The sequence below is a fragment of the Leopardus geoffroyi genome, chromosome D3, assembly GCF_018350155.1.
Source record: "Leopardus geoffroyi isolate Oge1 chromosome D3, O.geoffroyi_Oge1_pat1.0, whole genome shotgun sequence".
NCBI classification, from domain to species: domain Eukaryota; kingdom Metazoa; phylum Chordata; class Mammalia; order Carnivora; family Felidae; genus Leopardus; species Leopardus geoffroyi.
The window spans coordinates 27,269,246-27,288,012 of NC_059339.1; the positions used below are offsets into that span (position 1 = coordinate 27,269,246).

General features: G+C 49.5%; 1 protein-coding gene across 1 annotated transcript in view; it reads right to left on the minus strand.

Annotated features, from left to right (window-relative positions):
* The window catches only part of SGSM1 (small G protein signaling modulator 1), a 35,066-nt gene that overhangs the window by 15,852 nt on the left and 447 nt on the right, over positions 1 to 18,767 (minus strand). Inside the window, exons 2-9 of the mRNA XM_045459265.1 lie at positions 18,408 to 18,588; positions 16,918 to 16,982; positions 14,489 to 14,634; positions 10,673 to 10,801; positions 5,747 to 5,929; positions 4,319 to 4,387; positions 2,214 to 2,804; positions 124 to 248 (exon numbers count right to left, since the gene is read on the minus strand). Of these exons, the coding sequence (XP_045315221.1) occupies positions 124 to 248; positions 2,214 to 2,804; positions 4,319 to 4,387; positions 5,747 to 5,929; positions 10,673 to 10,801; positions 14,489 to 14,634; positions 16,918 to 16,982; positions 18,408 to 18,588 (1,489 nt within the window). The remainder of the gene's footprint in view (positions 1 to 123; positions 249 to 2,213; positions 2,805 to 4,318; positions 4,388 to 5,746; positions 5,930 to 10,672; positions 10,802 to 14,488; positions 14,635 to 16,917; positions 16,983 to 18,407; positions 18,589 to 18,767) is intronic.

Sequence of the window (18,767 nt, forward strand, 5' to 3'; positions counted from 1 at the left end):
GCAAGGTGCCAACGGCAGAGGCTGCGGTCTGGCTGGGCTCTCTGTAGCCCCCGCCTCTACCACCCCCTCCCGCTCCCCTGCAGCCCACCCCCCACCTCACCGCCCCTCCCTGCCCCCAGCCACCTGCACATGACGTTCCGCAGCTTTTCCAGGTTGGCGGGCGTGAAGTACCAGTAGTTGCGGTCACAGCGCTGCACGTCCTTCTCGATGCGGTGCAGGTTGACGGTGTACAGGTCCAGGAGCTCCGGCTGCAGGCCCCCAGGAGGGGACGGAGAGAACAATTACACGCCAGCTCCTCACAGAGAGGTCGCGTTCCAGACGGTCTCCCTCCTCCTACCCCCCTCCTGCTGCCACTGAAAAGAACATCCTCTCCCCGGACCAGGTGGGCGTTTGATTTCATTTTTGTGGTTTTCCGAGAAAGCCTCTTTTCACTTTGTACGATGACAGTCCCTTTTTCTTTCTTTCCCTTTTATGAAACAAAACAATTCTCTAAGCTGCAAAGACGAATTCTCCTCACTGTGCAGGACGGTTGGAACTAGCTGGAGATGCACCCACCGCCCCCGCGGGTCACTGGACAGGAAGACGGAGAAAGCGGACAGGAGTCCAGTTCTGGCATATGCCGGGCTTGCTGCCTTGACCCCCATCTGAGGAAAAGGTTCAGTGATATGGCAAGAAAAATGAGGAACGATTAAAGGCCAAAAATTCACCACAAAGGCAAGAAATACCAAATCTGGCTTTTGCCTTGAGGAAAGCTTCCAGACTGGGAAACCTGAAGCTTGGATTTAATGGTTTGGGGATCCTTCTCTCTGAAGGTAAGGAATCTAATAAGAGATTTTCACGCATTAAGGCAGGATCCCCAAGAGCCAAATCCCCAGTAAGGGAATGGTAGAAAAAGCTACTTACACCTAGGGCCTTAAAGACAACTACCTATCTTGAACACAGGTGTCAAATGAAGTATAAAATATACCTCCCTGGATAATTAACAGCCTCACACCAGGTTTATATCTTATGCAGGTGGATAACTTAAGAGCAAAAGTAACTTCTAGATGAAGGTGGAGAAAAAAAAAAATCTAAGACGAGAGCTATTCACCAGGAGCAGAAGACTGGGGAAGGTCTGAGGCTCTCAGAGAGCATTCTTGAGGCATACAAAATGAACAGAAAACCTTGAGGTTTCTGAATGTTCTAGAAGAGATTTAGAAAACTGGCAGAGTTTGGGGGGTTGGGGGGAGCGAATTAATGATTCATATGTAGCAAACGCAGGACAAGAAAACAGAGATGAGGAAATGAAAACACATCCAGGGAAAACAAAATTTTCTGGCAGGAAAGAAAAAACAAATACAGTTTACTGCATGGTGTATATACATTGTTTCGTTATGCTAGTGTGAACAACAGATAGTCATTGAACTAAAATTATTGTAACTGTAGTGGATGGATGGGGCTGGGAAGGGGTCCCTTGTGTTGGGGAGGCTGTGGGGGTGAAACGTTCATGTCTGGAACTAAAGAAAAAGGAAAAAGATCAGGAAGTAGCAATACAAGTATGTTATTTATACACACGGGGGTAAACACCAGGTAATTTGGGCAGAATGAGTAACTGCTATTGCCTCTGGGGAGGGCTACATGGGGGCAGATGGGGGGCACTTCTGGGTTTTGTATTCAGCCTGGTCTGTTTCACTCTTTACACTATGGGCATGTATATCTTACACAGAAATAACACGTTCTTCAAAGGAAAATGGATATACACAGTGCCTGGCTCAGAAAACCTCCCATTCAGTTGACATCCTTTGGCTTGGACTTTTTGGCAACAAAGTAAACTGGAGTACTTAAAAGATGTTGGACCTGAGTGTACCCCAAGACGCTCATCATCGAGGCTGCTATTGATGGAAAGCTCACCGCACATCAGGCACAGAGGACTGGACTCCCTACTTCTGAGAACAGCTCAGGCAGGAAGGTACTCGACTGATAGAAGACTGAGACTCAGAAAGAAAAAGTGAGGTGCCTCAGCTGGGACTGAACCTGGGATGATTTGACTGCAAAGCCTGTGTTCTTTAAATACTATACTGTCTGCCCAGAAGGGCTTCTCCAGTGCAGCCTCTGTGATGGGGAAAATGTAACAGATCAGAGGTCATTCTGGGAAACGAGGCTCGTGGGACACACCCACCGTCCCACGGCTGTTAGGTACGAAAATCAAGTGCAGGAGGATCCTGGTGACTTACAGAGTAAGTGACGCCACTGGAAGACACGGGGGACGCCTCGTTGTTGGCAGAAGTGGCCACGGCCAGAGAGGCCAGGGCGGGGAAGAGACTTTCCATCTCGGGCTCCTCTGAGAGGTTGTCCTCACTGTCCACACGGCTGTGCTTCCCCACCTCACTGTCTCCCCAGCCCTCCATCGCGGCCCCCTCCTTTCCGGGCAGGGCCACGTCCATGCTGCCAGTGAGGGACATGAACTCGTCCATGCTCTCGTTGGCGAGGAGGTCGCTCTCCAGGCTGTCCTGCACGGCCAGGTCCTCGCGGGGGGCCTCATCCCGGGAGGTGGTGGCCTCACTGCTCTGCCCGTCATCCACGCTGCTGTCCCCAGGTCGAAGCACCAGAGGGGCATTCCGCTGGGCGTCCATGACACCGTCCTCCGTGCTCAGGCTGGGTTCCGAGGGCTCCGAGAGGCCCGAGGAGAAGTTGTGGGATGACGGATGGCCGGAGTCCGGGGAACAGGTGCCATTCACCAGGTTCCCGTTGGGGATCTTGGGCTGTCTCTCCTCCAACCTGCCTTCTGCCTCCACCTGCTCCACTTCGTCCACAGACTCAAACACCTGAAGATGAGGTATGCACACACGGAGAGATTAGGATGCCCACTGCTTCCAGCACCAATCTAAACATCCATCAGCAGGGGGCCGGTTCAAATATGGAACATGCACGTGGAATACTATGCAGTCGGGGAAAGGAGTGGGACGGACCAGGTGTAATGTGTGCTCCCGCCGTGGGAAATATAAGAGTGACCTACTGCATGGAAATGCCTAGAATACCCCGGAAAGAAGAAAGCCCTGAAATTGAGGAGTATTAGGGAACCGAAGTAGCAGGAAGTGTACCTTTCATCACAAAAAATTTTTTGCATGTAACTTTTTAAAGAAATGAATTTACAACATAGGAAACAGGCTAAAAACAGCATATTATATCCATGTGGTTGATTATTACAGATCAATTTTCCAAAGTAGTTAGACGTAGATGAGACACTATGGAAAAGTCTCTGGGACAAGGGCAAGGATTTATTTGTGGTTCTTTATGTCCTCAGGCCATATCCCATCAAGGATAGATAGTATAAGACCATGTTCCAAGGTCACATGAAACATTTCTTCTCTGTGTTTATGTCACCAATATGATCTGTTAATTTCATGTGTTTCTGGTTTAAAATTTTTTTTTCTTGGTTCAAATGTTTTAAATTATGTCAATACAAAATTTGCCTAACTCCAAAGTCGGAACTAGGAAACAAGGGATATTCAGGGAAATGTGGCTTCTTTCCCTGCGTCCTCCCCTGCCTCCTGTAGGTAATAATTCTGATTCATTTCTGGCTTTTTCATCCGTTGTTTTTGAAAACAGATATATTAACATTTCCTGTTTTAATGCCAAAGGTGTCACAGTGTGCATGTTTTTTGTGCTTTGCTTTTTATTTAATATTGAGTGGGATGAGTTAACATTTCATGGAATGAAATGGAAAGCTGTGCAACAACATGTATAATAGAATTTATGCAGGATTTTCCAAAAATTACCAAACAGTGCCATGTATTGTCTTCATACCGTGTACATACTTGTGTGCATGTAAAGGCAAACAGACGGTCTGGAAGGATACACAGCGAAATGATGGCATTTCTAGGGAGGGCAAGTGGGGGTTAGGAAGGGTCAAAGCCAAATTTAGCTCTCTCTGCAATATTTTAATTTTTTACAGGAGGAAGAGAGTCACATATTACCTGTGTAACTAAAAACTCCTTTTTTTTAATTTAAAAATTTTTATTTTTTTAATGCTTATTTATTTTTGAGAGAGAGAGAGAGAGTGCGTGCGAGGAGGGGAGGGACAGACAGAGGGAGACGCAGAATCTGAAGCAGGCTCCAGGCTCTGAGCTGTCAGCACAGAGCGTGACGCGGGGCTCAAACTCACAGACGGCGAGATCGTGACCTGAGGCCGAAGTCGGACGATCAACCGACTGAGCCCCCAAAACTCCATTTTTAATGCTAGCATAAAACAAGTGACCTGTAGATGATGGACATCCAATCCCTTTACTCCAAGTTGAAGGAGGGGGATGGGGGAGGGGGGCACCTCCCCGAGGGTCACCTGTGTGCTGCTGCTGGAGTCACTCTGCAGGCGGACGTGCTGGCGGCCTGAACTGCAGCTCTGGGAGGACTGATAGAAAAAGGGGCCAAGAGAGACAGAGACAGAGAGATTGAAGGTGTGCGTGAGGTTGCATCCCGGCTCTGGGGGGCCTACACTCAGCTCAGGCAGGGATTCTGTAAGTGTGGCCTCACCTCTGTTCCTGACTTGGGCAAGTCCCCTGTCAGGGCCTCAGCTTCCTATCTGTACCACAAGAATAGGGAGGGGGGTGCCCTCTGCTCCCTGGCATCTCCTCAGGGGCCACAGCAGCCACTGGACCCCCTCCCCCCTACTCTTGCAATCAGAAAAACCCACCTTTAACTGCCCTGTCCTCTAGACCTCTGGACAAATATTTAAGATCAACTCAGAGCTCGTGGTACTAATGGCCTGATTTTTTTGTTTTTGTTTTTTTATTCCCCTCTCTGTATACATGCTTTTGCCCTATAGCTTCTAGTTCCCGCCTACTCGGATGCTAGGCTTGGCCATGAGCCCTGCTTCGGCCACCGGGATGTTAGTTAGCAACCTTACCAGGGCAGAGGTTTAACAAGTACTGTGTATTTCCACTTCGTCTCTTTATGATCTATGTTCACTATGTGACCGTGCCCAGGTCAGCCTGCTGGAAGATGGGACGTGTGGAGCAGAGCCCGGTCGCCTCAGACATGTGAGAGAGCCCAGCAAAGATGAACGAGCCTTTTAGCAGAACAGGCACTGACAGCAGGCTCAAGAGTGAGCCCAGCCAGCCCCGCTCAGGGCAGAACTGCTCAGCTGAGCCAGACTCAGGAGTACACACGAAGGGCTTTAATGTTAGGAGTCACCGATTTCTGGTGGTTGCTTGCTACCCTAGGCAGTATTATTGTTGGCAATGGGTGAGTGTACAAGCACTGGGGAAGAGAATTAATTTTCTTCTCGGCTTCTCCTTTGGGCTGCTAAACTGGAGGTTCTGAGAGGGCAGGTATGTCTGACCTGGTCGCTGGAGTGCTCCTGGCATTCCAGGACATTCCTGACCGTTGTTGGCACGTAGCAGGTACTCAGTGAGCACTGGCTGAAAAAATGGGAGCCTAGCACTGTGCTAGGCGCTTCGTATGCACTACCTCATTTGAGCTGCACACAAACCTCCCCTATCCAAATGGTCACGCCCTTTTTATAGATGAAGAAACTGAGGCCCAGAAATAAGGGTGTTTGCTTGAGGCCCCAGAGCTAGGAAATGGTGAGGCTAGACTCAAATGCAGGTCTATCAAACTCCACAGTAACCTTCCACCCAAACGCTAGGGGTGAGACTCAGTCCAAAGCTCCAGATACCCAGCCTTCACCATTCCTACAACAGCTAAATGGAGCAGATCCTGGCCTCTATTGCCCCCCGCCCTGTGCTCCCACATGCGTCCCGCCTGTCACCTCATTGCTGATGGTGGAGTCCCGGTGCATCATCCGGTGCAGGTGGCTGTCCAGGCTGGCCCCTGATGAGCATTTAGCCAAGGCAGCCGCGTGGGATTCCCGCTCCCTCTGCCGCACGATGGCCTCACAGCCCAGCCATTCAGCCATGGTCTGTGCGTAGCACGCGTGAATCTGCTCGTCCACCTGCCAGGGCAGATGCAAGGTCACCCCTGGGGAGAGCCGGCCCAACCCAGAAGAGACTGCCAGCTCTGACCTGGGACCTTGAGCACTGGAGACACCCATTCATCATTCATGGACGTCCAACAGACATTGACCGAACACCTACCATGTGCAGGGCCCTGGCTAGGCCCTGGGGATACACAAACGTGCACAAAGCTACTTCTTTCAATGTTCTCTTCCTCTTCTCCCTCCCTCCCTCCTTCCTTCTTTCTTACCTTCCTCCCCTCCCTTCCTTCCTTCCCTCTTCCTCCCTCCCCCTTCCTTCCTTCCTATCTTCCTCCCTCCCTCCCTCCCTTCTCTCCTTCCTTCCCTTCCTCCTGCCTGCCTACCTTCCTTCCTTCTTTACTCCCTCTCTTCCTATACACATTCAAATACTTGCTGAGCTTCTCCTCTGCCAAGCAGTGTACTAAACCCTGGAGACAGCTGAAGTGAGAAGACTGTTTCTTTCTTATTATTCTTCCTTCCCATCTTCTTCATTCATTCATTCATTCACTTATCCTTTCAATTTGGGAAGCACCTACTCTGTGCTGGGTACCAAGCCAGACATATGGGATACAAGATGAGCAAGACGCCTCACGCCATCCATCTATCCACACACCCAACACATTTACTGAGTGCCTCCCATGTGCCCAACACAGGGCCAGGTGCAGAGGATACAAAGATGAAGAGAACTGACCTCTCCCTTGACTCCAGCAATGGCCTTAGAAAAGGGCTACAGGTTCCAAGCATTTTCCTTGTGGGATTTCAGCAGACAGAAGGGCAACTTGCGTTGTTTCTGTTACACAGCCCGGGTAACTGAGGTTCTGAAACCACCAGAACTCTGGGCACAAATGGACGTGGACAAGCTGATCTGAGTAAGGGTGTGGAGAGGCAGGAAGGGGAAGAGAGAGGGCAGGGAGCCTGCCTCCTGGCTGGGGGGACAGGGAATCCTTAAGCTTTCCAGGGCTTCCGGAGAGAGGCTCGGGGTCCACCCTGCCCAAATTCCTGCCCTTCCTCCCACTGACCTACCTCCAGAAGACTCATCCAAGCATACCTTCCTATTTCCACTGCCTTCCTAGGCGAGGTTCCCATGACCCTGAACCAGGAGGACCCCAGTGGGCTCCTTCCAGGTGCCTGTTTGTCCCAGCCTGGCCCCTCCTTTGCATTTACCCCTCAGCAGACTCCTCTTTGTTTCCTCCCCGGCCCCACCTCTCACTGTTGCCCCCACCTCACTATCCTGTTCCAGCCACCAAGTCCACCATGCACTTGCCACCCTTCTCCCCACAAACCCTCACAGACACACACACACACACACACACACACACACACACACACACACTGCATCACACACGTCTCCTCTACCTCTAGGGCTTTGCTCTTGCTGGCCCCTCTTCTGAGAGGCCCTTCCTCACCGCCCTTGCCTGGAAAGCAAGCAGGTAGCCTTCTGCATGGCATAGGTGGCCCTGGTGTGCTCTTACAACCCTGGGGTTTGCCTACATCTGACTCTGCACAAACCCCCACTACACTGGCAAGGAACTCATCTAATGCACCTCTGGGTCCCCGGTCCCAAGCACAGGACCTGGCACCCCGGAACTCTGTTCCTGTTTGCCAGGAGCCCACGAGACAGGGGGTGAAGCATGGGAGGGCCTCGTGCTGGTCCTGAGATGATTTTAGACAGTTCACTGGCACAGGGTCTTATCATCTGGAATCACAGTGTGATTTCCATTTTCAGTTCCCCTTCTACTTTTCGGATTACGAGGAAGGCCAGTCTGGTGCTACCGTGCCTTGAACACCTCCAATAACACTTCATAATCCCCTCTTTTAACAAAGAGAGCAGGCCTCAGGCAGGCTACAGTATCTACATGGAACTGAGTTATATCATTTGGTCGTATTCTATTTATTTTTATAGCTTTCCTTCTGTTATGCCAAATCATGTCAGTCTTCCATTAATGGCAGGGATATGAAATACCTTTTTAAGTAAGTTACATACATTTTGCAGTGAGTCAATTTACTGACAAATATTTAGTAAATAATAGCACAGGTGGGAAATGGATAAGAATGTAAAATGCCACCAGGTATTGAAAACGGAGTATGAATAAAAGAAGGAGAATGTCGCAATACTTTTTATATTGATTACACAATGAAATGGTAACGTACTGGATATGTTGGGTTAAATAAAATATATCATTAAAATTAATTTCATCTTAAGGAAGTGATGTGGACCCACACGCACACACACACCCACATCCACACACACCCACACCCCCACACACACACGTGTATGCATGCACACGAGCCAATGCAGAAGTGACTAAAATCCTAAAGAGGTCTGTGGTGTAGCTAGTGATATTGTGCTGATGCTAACGTCCTGGTTTTGATAATGTGCTACTGCTCTAGGAGGTGTTTCCATTGCGGAAAACTGAGCAATGGGTACAACAGGACCTCTTTATTACAGTTTTTGCAACTTCTTGTGAACTGGGAATGATGTTTAAGAACAATTCAAGCATCTGTTTCCTTCTACTTTTTAAAATGGGACTATTAAAACACTAACTAAACATTTGTTTGTTTATATTTACTTGTTTAATGTGTATTTATTTTTGAGAGAGAGAGCACAAGTAGGGGAGGGTCAGAGAGAGGGAGACAGAATCGGAAGCAGGCTCTAGGCTCTGAGCTGTCAGCAAAGAGCCCAACGCGGGGCTCAAAGCGGGGCTCAAACCCACGAACTGCGAGATCATGACTCCGGCCAAAGTCAGACCCTCAACTGACTGAGCCACCCAGGTGTCCCATAACATTAACTAAACGCTTAAAATTAACACATGGGCTCCAGTCATCAAGACAGTGTGGTATCAGCTAAAGATTTCTCATTACAGGGTGGTATTAGATGAACGGAATGGAATGGAGAATCCACGCTAATATGCCCACCTGAGTGCTGACAAGGGCGCAAAAGCCAGTCAAGAGAGGAAGGCCAGCCTTTCCACCAAACTGTGCACGCTGGAGCAACCAGACATCATAGGCCAAAAAATGAATCTTGACCTAAACCACTCACTGGATACAAAAATGAGCTCAACACGGATCACAGACCTAAATTTAAAATGTACAACTACAGAACTTGATAAAACTTTGAGAAAAGAAACATAGGAGAAAATCTCTGGGATCTAGGGCTAAACATAAAGTTCTTCAACCTGACACCAAAAGCACAATGTATATGAGGAAAAACTGATAAACTGAACCTCATCAAAAATTTCAACATTTGCTCTGTACAAGATCTCATTAGGAGGATGAAAGACAAGGGGCACCTGGGTGGCTCAGTCAGTTAAGCGTCTGACTTCGGCTCAGGGCATGATCTCACGGTTCGTGGGTTCGAGCCCCATGCCGGGCTCTGTGCTGACGGCGTGAGGCCTGCTTGGGATTCTCTCTCTCCCTCTCTCTGCCCCTTGCTCGCTTGCTCTCTCTTTCTCTCTCCCAAAAATAAATAAATAAACTTAAAAAAAATTACTAAAATCAAAAGAGGGTGAAAAGACAAGACAGACTGGGGAGAAAATATTTGCAAACCATTCAGCCAGCAAGGAATAAGTATCAAGAACATATGAAGAGCTCCCAAGTGCAACAGTAAAAACCCAAACGATTCACTTAGAAAAAAGACACGAACGGACATTTCATCAAAGATACACAGATGGCAATAAGCATACAATGCAAAAACGTGCAGTATCACCAGTCATTTGGGAGATGCAAACTAAAATCACAATGACGCGTCATTTACCCCTTGCCTGAGTGGCCGACATAAAAAATAGTGACAGGACCAAACCTCGGTGAGGATGCAGGCGTGGGTCGCTCATATACTGCTGGTGGGAATATAAAACGGTGCAGCCACTGCAGAAGCTTGGCAGTCTCTTACAAAACTGAACAAGCACGCCATGTGCCCCAGCAACTGTCATCTTGAACGTTTAATGACACCTTATGCTCAAGGGAAAACACGAACGTTCACAGCAGCTTTATTTGTAAAGCTCAAACCGGGAAACGACCCACCTATCCATCAACAGGTGGATCGTCAAACATCCATACCATGGGAACACCATAGAACACTTGGCCATGAAAAGGATAGACTGCCAGAGGATTGTGCTGAGTGAAAAAGTTCATCCCAAAAGGTTATATACCATATACTATAGGCTTCCATGTATATATGTTCTGGAAATGACAAAACTACAGGAACGAAGAACGTTCTGGTAATGTTGTCAGGTGTTATTAGGCGGGCAGGGAGAACGGAGAGGCTGTGGCCACAAAAGGGCAACAGGAGGACCCTGGTAGCATCAGAAATGTTCAGTTTGTTGACCATGAGAGTGATACACAAACTTACTCATGTGATAAAATGTGGAGAGCTACACACACACACACACACACACACACACACACAGACAAATGTCAATGCCCCGGTTGTGATATTATAGTTTTGTAAGATGCTACCGTTGGGAGAAATCAGATAAATCCTTCTGTATTATTTCTTATAGCCGTACGTGAATCTATAATTCTCTCAAAATAAAGTTTATTTTACACAATGGCATCTGTGGCTTGTGTTGTATTTCTACCAGGCAGCATTGCCCTGGAGCTTCCTGGCTCCCCCATGTTCCCCTGTGCCATCTTGGTCCAACGTGGAACCAGAGCACCTCCATCCCCACAGTACCCAGCTCCTTTTGTTGCCAAAGACCCCACTGCCCATCAGGCGTAACCAACCTCCTTCCTTTCTGTTTCTGTCATCCCGAACTGGTAGTGGCCCAGGAGGAAGGGCCACACGGCCTTGCGGATCTCCGGCTGGATGCCTCCATAGTAGATGAGGCGTAGAAGCTCCTGTTCCTCGTAACTCTGTGGTAGGCGGGAGGAAGTAAAGGGTCTGGTCAACAGGAAAGGTGGGCTCTGTGACCTGACAGTCCCACTTCTCAGACCTGGTCCTTAGAGATCATGGTGTGAACAAACAAAGCCGTATGTTCTGGGATATCCATCATGGCATCATATGAGAAAGCAAAACCCTGGAAATCCCCCAACTGCCTGCCGACAGGGGTGGGGGGGTGGGGAACGGGGCATCCCTACACAGGAATACCAACAGAGAGTAAAAAGGGCAGAAGGTGCATCCATGAGAACTTCAACAAAAAGATGTTCGATGTAGGGGCGCCTGGGTGGCGCAGTCGGCTAAGCGTCCGACTTCAGCCAGGTCACGATCTCGCGTTCCGTGAGTTCGAGCCCCGCGTCAGGCTCTGGGCTGATGGCTCGGAGCCTGGAGCCTGTTTCCGATTCTGTGTCTCCCTCTCTCTCTGCCCCTCCCCCGTTCATGCTCTGTCTCTCTCTGTCCCCAAAATAAATAAACGTTGAAAAAAAAAAAAAAAAAAAAAGAAGTTTATTAAAAAAAAAAAAAAAGATGTTCGATGTATATTGTTAAGTGGAAAAAACAAGGTGGAGAATATATCTAGTGTGACCCCATTTTTACAAAAAAAAAAAAAAAAAAGCCAGTATACAATGAATTAACATTTGTACTTAGCTTTTAGTCAATTTCGTGCATTGTGTTTATTTGGCCATACCATCTCAAAGTTATTAACCTTGACTCAGCTCAGAGAAAATTGTTTAAAAGCAAATCAATCCAAAATGAACATTTCCAGCTGGTTCTTCATGCACTAGTAACTTCTGTGCACACAAGGATAACTTTAACAACTGTTTGCTGTATTGTCAAATAGGTTTGCCCTCTTTTTAAAACTCATATTCAGGGGCGCCTGGGTGGCGCAGTCGGTTAAGCGTCCGACTTCAGCCAGGTCACGATCTCGCGGTCCGTGAGTTCGAGCCCCGCGTCAGGCTCTGGGCTGATGGCTCGGAGCCTGGGGCCTGTTTCCGATTCTGTGTCTCCCTCTCTCTCTGCCCCTCCCCCGTTCATGCTCTGTCTCTCTCTGTCCCAAAAATAAATAAACGTTGAAAAAAAAAATTAAAAAAAAAAAAAAAAACAAACGAAAAAAAAAACTCATATTCAGGCAAAGGCTTTGCAGTTATAATTAGTCACACTGAGGGGACCAGCAGGTCCCATCTGTGTGTATGTGTGTGTGTGTGTGTGTGTGTGTGTGTGTGTGTGTAAAACGCCAATGACTGCTTTTTGAAAAGCCACTCTGAAGGGCAGCAAGGTCCAGTTTCCTCCCATCTCTTTACTGTACATTCTAAAATTACAAGCATATTTCACATTTTTAAGTAGGCTCTACACCCAGCATGGGGCTTAAGCTCACGACCTTGAGATCAAGAGCCCCATGGTCTACCAACCAAGCCAGACAAGAGCCCCACAGATTTCCCATCTTAATGCTAGTCTTACATGTACCTCACCACAATGGCAAAACCAGCCACTCTTTTGTCTCTGTTGGAAATTTTAATTCACCTTCTGCCGACAGCCTTGTCAAAGCAGTTTAAACATCAGACAACTATTTGTGGCTGAGGCTGTAAATGCTTCATTGAAAATCCACCTGCTCGGGTCCTGGGGCCCACAGCTGGACTCCATTTCCCAGCCTCCTTTGCAGTTGGATGTGGCCATGTGACTAGGTTCTGGCCAATGGGATGTGATAGGATGTGATACAAGCCATTTCCAGGCCAGAGCTTTGAAGAAGCAGGTGTATTCCCTTCAGACTATGTATTTCTGCTCCGCTGCCTGGAGGCAGATGACTATGAGGCCCCCGGGAGGATGGTGGGGCCACAAGAATGAAAGACTCTTGAGCCCCTGGAGGGAGGACAGATGCCCACCCACCAGGAACGCCCACTGAGGACTGAAGAGTGAGCAAGAAATACACCCCATGATGTCAAGCAACTGAAGTAGTTACTGTATTGGTTACTGCAGCTCAGTCCACCCGAATGCAATAATGCAACCAAGAAGGGTAAAAACATGGCCAGTTTGCGAAACTGTTGCAAAAGTGTTAGACAAAAGATACTCACTTCTGACTAATCTATCTTTTCAACCAACTTGTCCTTAGACTAGCACCTCCCAAACTGGGAAGATCACTAGAAGCATTTGGGGAACTTTCAAAAAACAGAAATTCTTGGGCTCCACTCCCAGGGATGCTAAATCAGTAAAGCTGGAGTGGAGCCCAGAAGTCTACAAATCTTTTGAATTCCTCAGGAAATGTGCACTCTCCCAGGCCAGCCGGGATTATGAGCACTAGGACTTTTTGGGAAAGTAAACTGGCACATCTATTTAAATTTTAAATGCATATCAATCAATTTTATTTCTAGGAATCTACTCTCGAAATAAAAGCACTAGTAAGAATTATATGTGCTTATAAAGATGTCGACTGAAGCCCTATTTGAAATAATTTTTAAAAAGAGAAAGAGCCCAGGGGCGCCTGAGTGGCTCAGTCAGTTAAACGTCTGACTTTAGCTCAGGTCATGATCTCGTGGTTCATGGGTTTGAGCCCCACATCGGGCTCTGTGCTGACAGCTCAGAGCGTGCTTCAGATTCTGTGTTTCCCTCTCTCTCTCTGCCCTTCCCCTGCTCACACTCTCTCAAGAATGAATAAACGTTTAAAAAAAAATTTAAAAAAATAAAAAGAGAAAGAGCCCAGCTGTCTATCATTAGGGGAAGATCTGAATAAAGTATGGTCTACTCATCAATGAAGTGCGAAGGTTCTAACGTTCAACATTTCGCCTAGAGATCTGAAGACATCTTTGCTATAAAATGAAGCTGTTGCTTAAAATACAAACTCAATGTCACCTCATTTTTTTTGTTACCTCATTTTTAAAAAAATAAGAATTACAGGGGCACCAGGGTGGCTCAGTCGGTGAAGTGTCCGACTCTTCGTTTTGGCTCAGGTCATGATCTCACAGTTCATTTAGGAACATTTAGAAACTGTTCCATATGCTCTCCCCCCTCCCCCTCCCCCCAACCCAGTTTCTTGAGAGCCATAAGCCTATCAGCCTAGCCAAGGTTCTGGGAAGTTCTGCAGGATACAGAAAAGCTGACCCCTCTCGTTTCCCAAGCTATTTCACTGTGAAACTTTTTTCACACATAAACATCTTCCTTGCAGGGATGTTTGCCTTCTAGTAAGAAAACCTTAGAGATGCGTTTCCAGGTGAAATATCTGATGGGAGGATTCTCGGGTCGTGAGGCCAAGTGGAAGGGTTCTGCACGCTGGGGGGCGGTTTTCTGGGCCCAGCTGCCTCCTCTGACTTAGCTACCTTCCTCCTAAGTAGCTAAGTAGTTTCAACCTTCCTGCGGAAGAGACTTACTGCACCTCGTGCAGCACTGTGCATACGTGTGATGCTTAATAAATCCTTGGTGACAGATTCTTTACTCCTTCCAGGAGAGGACGCGCACGCTCCAGCCTCCTGGATCCTCACACCCATGGGCAGAAGGGGGCTGTGGGTTTTAGCACTCTCAAGAAGGGCGGGGCCTTCAGGTGGGGTACGCCGACCACCCCTAAGGTGTCACAGCCGCCTTGAGTCCCCGCAAGCAGGTGGGTTCATTGCTCAGATGACAAGACAGTCCCCCCAAGGGCTCTGCCCCACTGCAGGCAGAGCCAGGCCAAGCCTTACTGTGCTATCCTGAAGGTACTGCTCCCAGATCCTGGCCGTCAGCCCATGTCCGGCATCACAGGGCAAGTCTGGAGACACGATCATGTGATTGACCAGGGCTGACAGGTGGGTCCTCACAGTGGACAGGTGTCTGCAGTAGGCAAGCCCTGGCGAGGGAAGGAGGGAGGGAAAGTGCCATCATCCACCATCCAGCCTGCCTTGCCTTGTCTCGTGGATCTCGAAGCGCTGCCCCACCCTGCAATCCTAGCGAACCCTCATGACGCAGAAAGTCCCATCATCCTTCTCTTCCAGATGAGGAAGGCGAGGCTCGGAGGGGTGAAGTCACTTGCTGGCTTGACTGCTTAATAGTTCTGTGAGCCTAGGGAAGTCGGTCACCTTTCTCAGCCCAGGCCAGGGTGCCATTACCTCCTCTTCCCGGAAGCCAAGGCATTTAATCCATGGGCAGGAGGAAGACAAGGGGCAGGCAGGAAGGAGGCAGGGACTCCACATGCTCTCCAGGCCTCTGGGTGCCTCCGATCCGTAGCAAGAGAGAAAGAGAATGGCAGGGGTGGGCAGCTCTTGTTCACAGTGCAGCTAGATAAAGAAGGCCCTGGGAGATGCGCCTGGTTTGCTTTCAAAGATGGCCCCGCACTCTCACCGAATGCCTGCCAACCTGCCACCCTTCGTCCGCTCCACCCTGGGCACCTGGAGGGCACAGTGCCTGGTACACAGGAGGCACTCAGCAAATGACAGCTTGTGTTTGCTCTGACCATGCCCCCTCCCTTTGGCTGTCCCCTATCAACTCCTGGAGAGGACCCTGGGCTTTCTGGAGCCTGAGGACTCGCCCCTCCCAGCAATGAGGAGGAGGAGGAGGAGGGAGGAAGAGGAGGAGTAGGAGGAGGAGGAGGAGAAGGATTACAAAAAGGGGAAGGAGGGGGAGGAGGGTGAAGAGAGGCAGGAGGAGGGGGAGGAGAGGGAGGAGGAAGGGGAGGAGGAGAGGGAGGGGAGGAAGGAGGAGGAGGGGGGAGGAGGAGAGGGAGGGGAGAAAGGAGGAGAAAGAGGGGGAGGAGGAGAGGGAGGGGAGGGAGGAGGAGAGGAGGGGGGGAGGAGGAGGGAGGGAGGGAGGGAGAGGAGGAAGGAAGGGGAGGGGAGGAAGGAGGAGGAGGGGAGGGAGGGGAGAAATGAGGGGAGGAGGTGGGGGAGGGGAAGGAGGGGCAGGGGGGAGGGGGAGGAAGGGGAGGAGGAGATGGCTAACACTGACACACGCATACACTACGTGCCAGGGAGCTGCCAGAGCTCCCATAATGCAACTCATTAAATTCTCACAACAACATCTGTAAGAGGCATCTTATAGATCCATCTTACAGATGAAGAAACTGAGGCACAGACTGCTCGTGTCACCTGCCCAGGTCACATCACCGGGAAGTGCAGAGATGGAATCTGAAACCCAGCTGCCCAGCGCCAGAACTTGGGCTCTCAACCACCATCAGGGATGAGCCATGGCACGCGACAACATTGTTCAAGATTCATCTTGACCCTCGACCCTTTCTCCAGGAAGCTTTTCCATTTGGGTTCCATAAACATGTGTCCACGCTCCCCTGGCTCCCAGCCAGGCCCTGCATCAGGCACTGGGGATGGGTGATAACAGAACAGGCAAAAACCTTGATCCTGAGAGCTCACGTTCTCCCTGCCTCTCCAGGCGCGGGGGAACATGGCCTGAGCTGCTATTCTGCAGGCCATGGAGGACATAGTAACACTTTTCTGGAATCCCTGAAAATACGTGTTTTATCTCCCCCATCTAGGCTGGGAGGCTGGGGAAATAAAATGTGCTAAGAATCACAGCAGAATGAAAAACAAAAAAAAAATCAGGCTTTGTGGTCAGTGGGTTAGGCTTGAGCTCTGGCTGTGTCATGTATTAGCAGTGTGACCTTGGACAAGTTACCTTGCCTCCCTGTGCCTTAGTTTCCTCATTTGTTAAACAGAAACCATCGGAATGCCTGTATTTAAATTTTCATTTTTAACTCCGTGGAAAGGGATCAGACCACCTGACTCTTCTGCCCACAGGTTGAGGGGAACCGACTCTTATTGAGCACCTAGGACGTGTCCTGCTAGGTGTTAGGGGCTCTATATATGCTTCTCATTTAATCCTGAAAAACAAGCCCTCTAAGGTGGGCACTGGGGATGCGATGGTGACTAACCAGACCCCTGCCACTGAGAAGCCCCGTTGTTTGCTGTCCCCCCTCAGCACCTACAGACACAATTTATCCTCCATCTATAGATGAGGCTCAGAGAAGTGCATGTAACTACGCTAAAAACAGACACATTCGGGAAATAGGGGAGCAGAGGTTCACGTGCCAGAGCCAGGCACCTTCCCCTCACACTGCTGACATACAACAGGCATTTGATAAATGCCCCCAGAGACCACAATGGCAAGTAAAGCCAATACGCACATCCATAGAAGGCTCTGGAAAGGATCTGGTACTTCATATTGTCACAGAGGAGCTTCAGGGGAGCCCTGCAGGTGGAGGAAAAGACGACACTTAGGAAAGACCCCACAGAGCCCAGGTTCCCTGGGGAAGCACAGCTTGTTGCCTGTAGGGAGCAGATTAAAACCAGTCAGTTAAGGGGACTGGAGGAGGGGGAACTATTATTTCTACCCATACAGCATCATTGCCACTTCCCCTAGTCTTTGGGGTCACTGCCTCCCCAACACTCTGGACCTGCGGTTTGGATGAGGCTGATTCTACCCAGTACCTGACTCAGGTTGGAATCACCGTCCTTGAATAAGAGGTGGTCACGTGATCCAACCTGAGCCAATGAGAATGAGCCCTGAGACTTTTGTTGGAACTACAGGCAAACAGACCCATTTTTCTCTGTTCAAGCTCCTAAGCCAGAGGGATATAGGACAGTGGCTGCTGGGATCCATTCTTGCCACTCCATAGGAAAGGCCTGCCTGAGAATGAAACCACCACAGAGGCAACCAGAGGCAAGAGTTGAAGAAACAGAGAGATTTCTGTTTTGAGCATCTGGAGCCAACCATGCCTGAAGTCACCACGCCTCTGGACTTCTCCATCCTGTTGCGATTTCCTTTCGTATTTGAACTAGTCTGAAGTGGTTTTTCAGTGACTTGCACCAAGAGTTCTCACTTCTCAAGTGGCCCAGCTGAACCAAACTGAGCCAAACTGCGATTCAGAGTCTGGCTGATTGCAGAGGTGATGCCTCAGAGCTCCTCCTTGCGTGGGGTGGGGGGGGGGGGGGTTTGGGGGCTGTTTTGGCTGCAAGAGGAGAGGGGAGTAAGGCCCCAGCAGTGTTGGGGAAATCGAGGACTGCTGAAGGGAGTATTGTGCATGCTTGCAGAGAACAGGATGGAGGAATAGTTGCATATTTTTCTCAGGACCTCCTGGGGGCCACCCAGCAAAACCCAGGGAGACAGGAAGGAGGCATGGTTAACGTCCTCCAGTTACACGCAGGGAGGCATTAAACACGAAAATAACCCTCACTGTACCCTCAGGTTGGTCGGGTGCAGACTTGCTCAGGTTACCAGGCATTTGTATCCCCATTCTGTGGAGGAGCAAACTGAGGCATGTGTGCTTGGCATTAAGTAATATTTGGTGTCACCGGGCCCTTTAATGGGCAGCAAGCAGAGCCCCGAGCTGACCCAGGACAGACACATAGTACGCATGATAAAAAGCCTTTGCTGTAAGAAGCCACTGAGATAGCAGGACTGTTTGTTACTGCAACATAACCTTGTTTATCCTGACCGATACATGTAAGGAAGCTCCGCTAGCTAGGACTTCACAAGGCTAGCCTTTGACCCAGACCTGAGTGATTCCGTAGCCTACATCTCTCTTCTGAATTCAGCGCTGGGCAACAAACAGGTGCCTACAAATCTTCTGCAAATCTTTCCATTCCCTCGACCCATGGCGTAAGCCCCTCATACCTCTCATGGTTGCAGCCATTGGTTGAGCCACCATCAGCGGAGCCACTCTGTGAACAGGATGAGCAGGAGGATTTCCGGGGGCTGGGTTGCCATAAGGGCGGTAGGTTGCTCACGGAGACATCCATCAGGTCCTGGGGGGCTGTGGTGGATAGAGGGGATGGGGCAAGAGCCCCAGTTAAATCTATGTGCGGTCACGGGAAACCTTACCCCGAAGCAAGCAGCTCGCCCCTAGGCCGGCACAGGGATAGGGAAAGACTCTGAATGTGACAGCCAGAAACAGCGACCCCAATTTTATCTGACCCAGATAATGGCCTTTGAGCCCACCTGATCCAATGAAAGCCACAAGCAAGATTTGGGGCC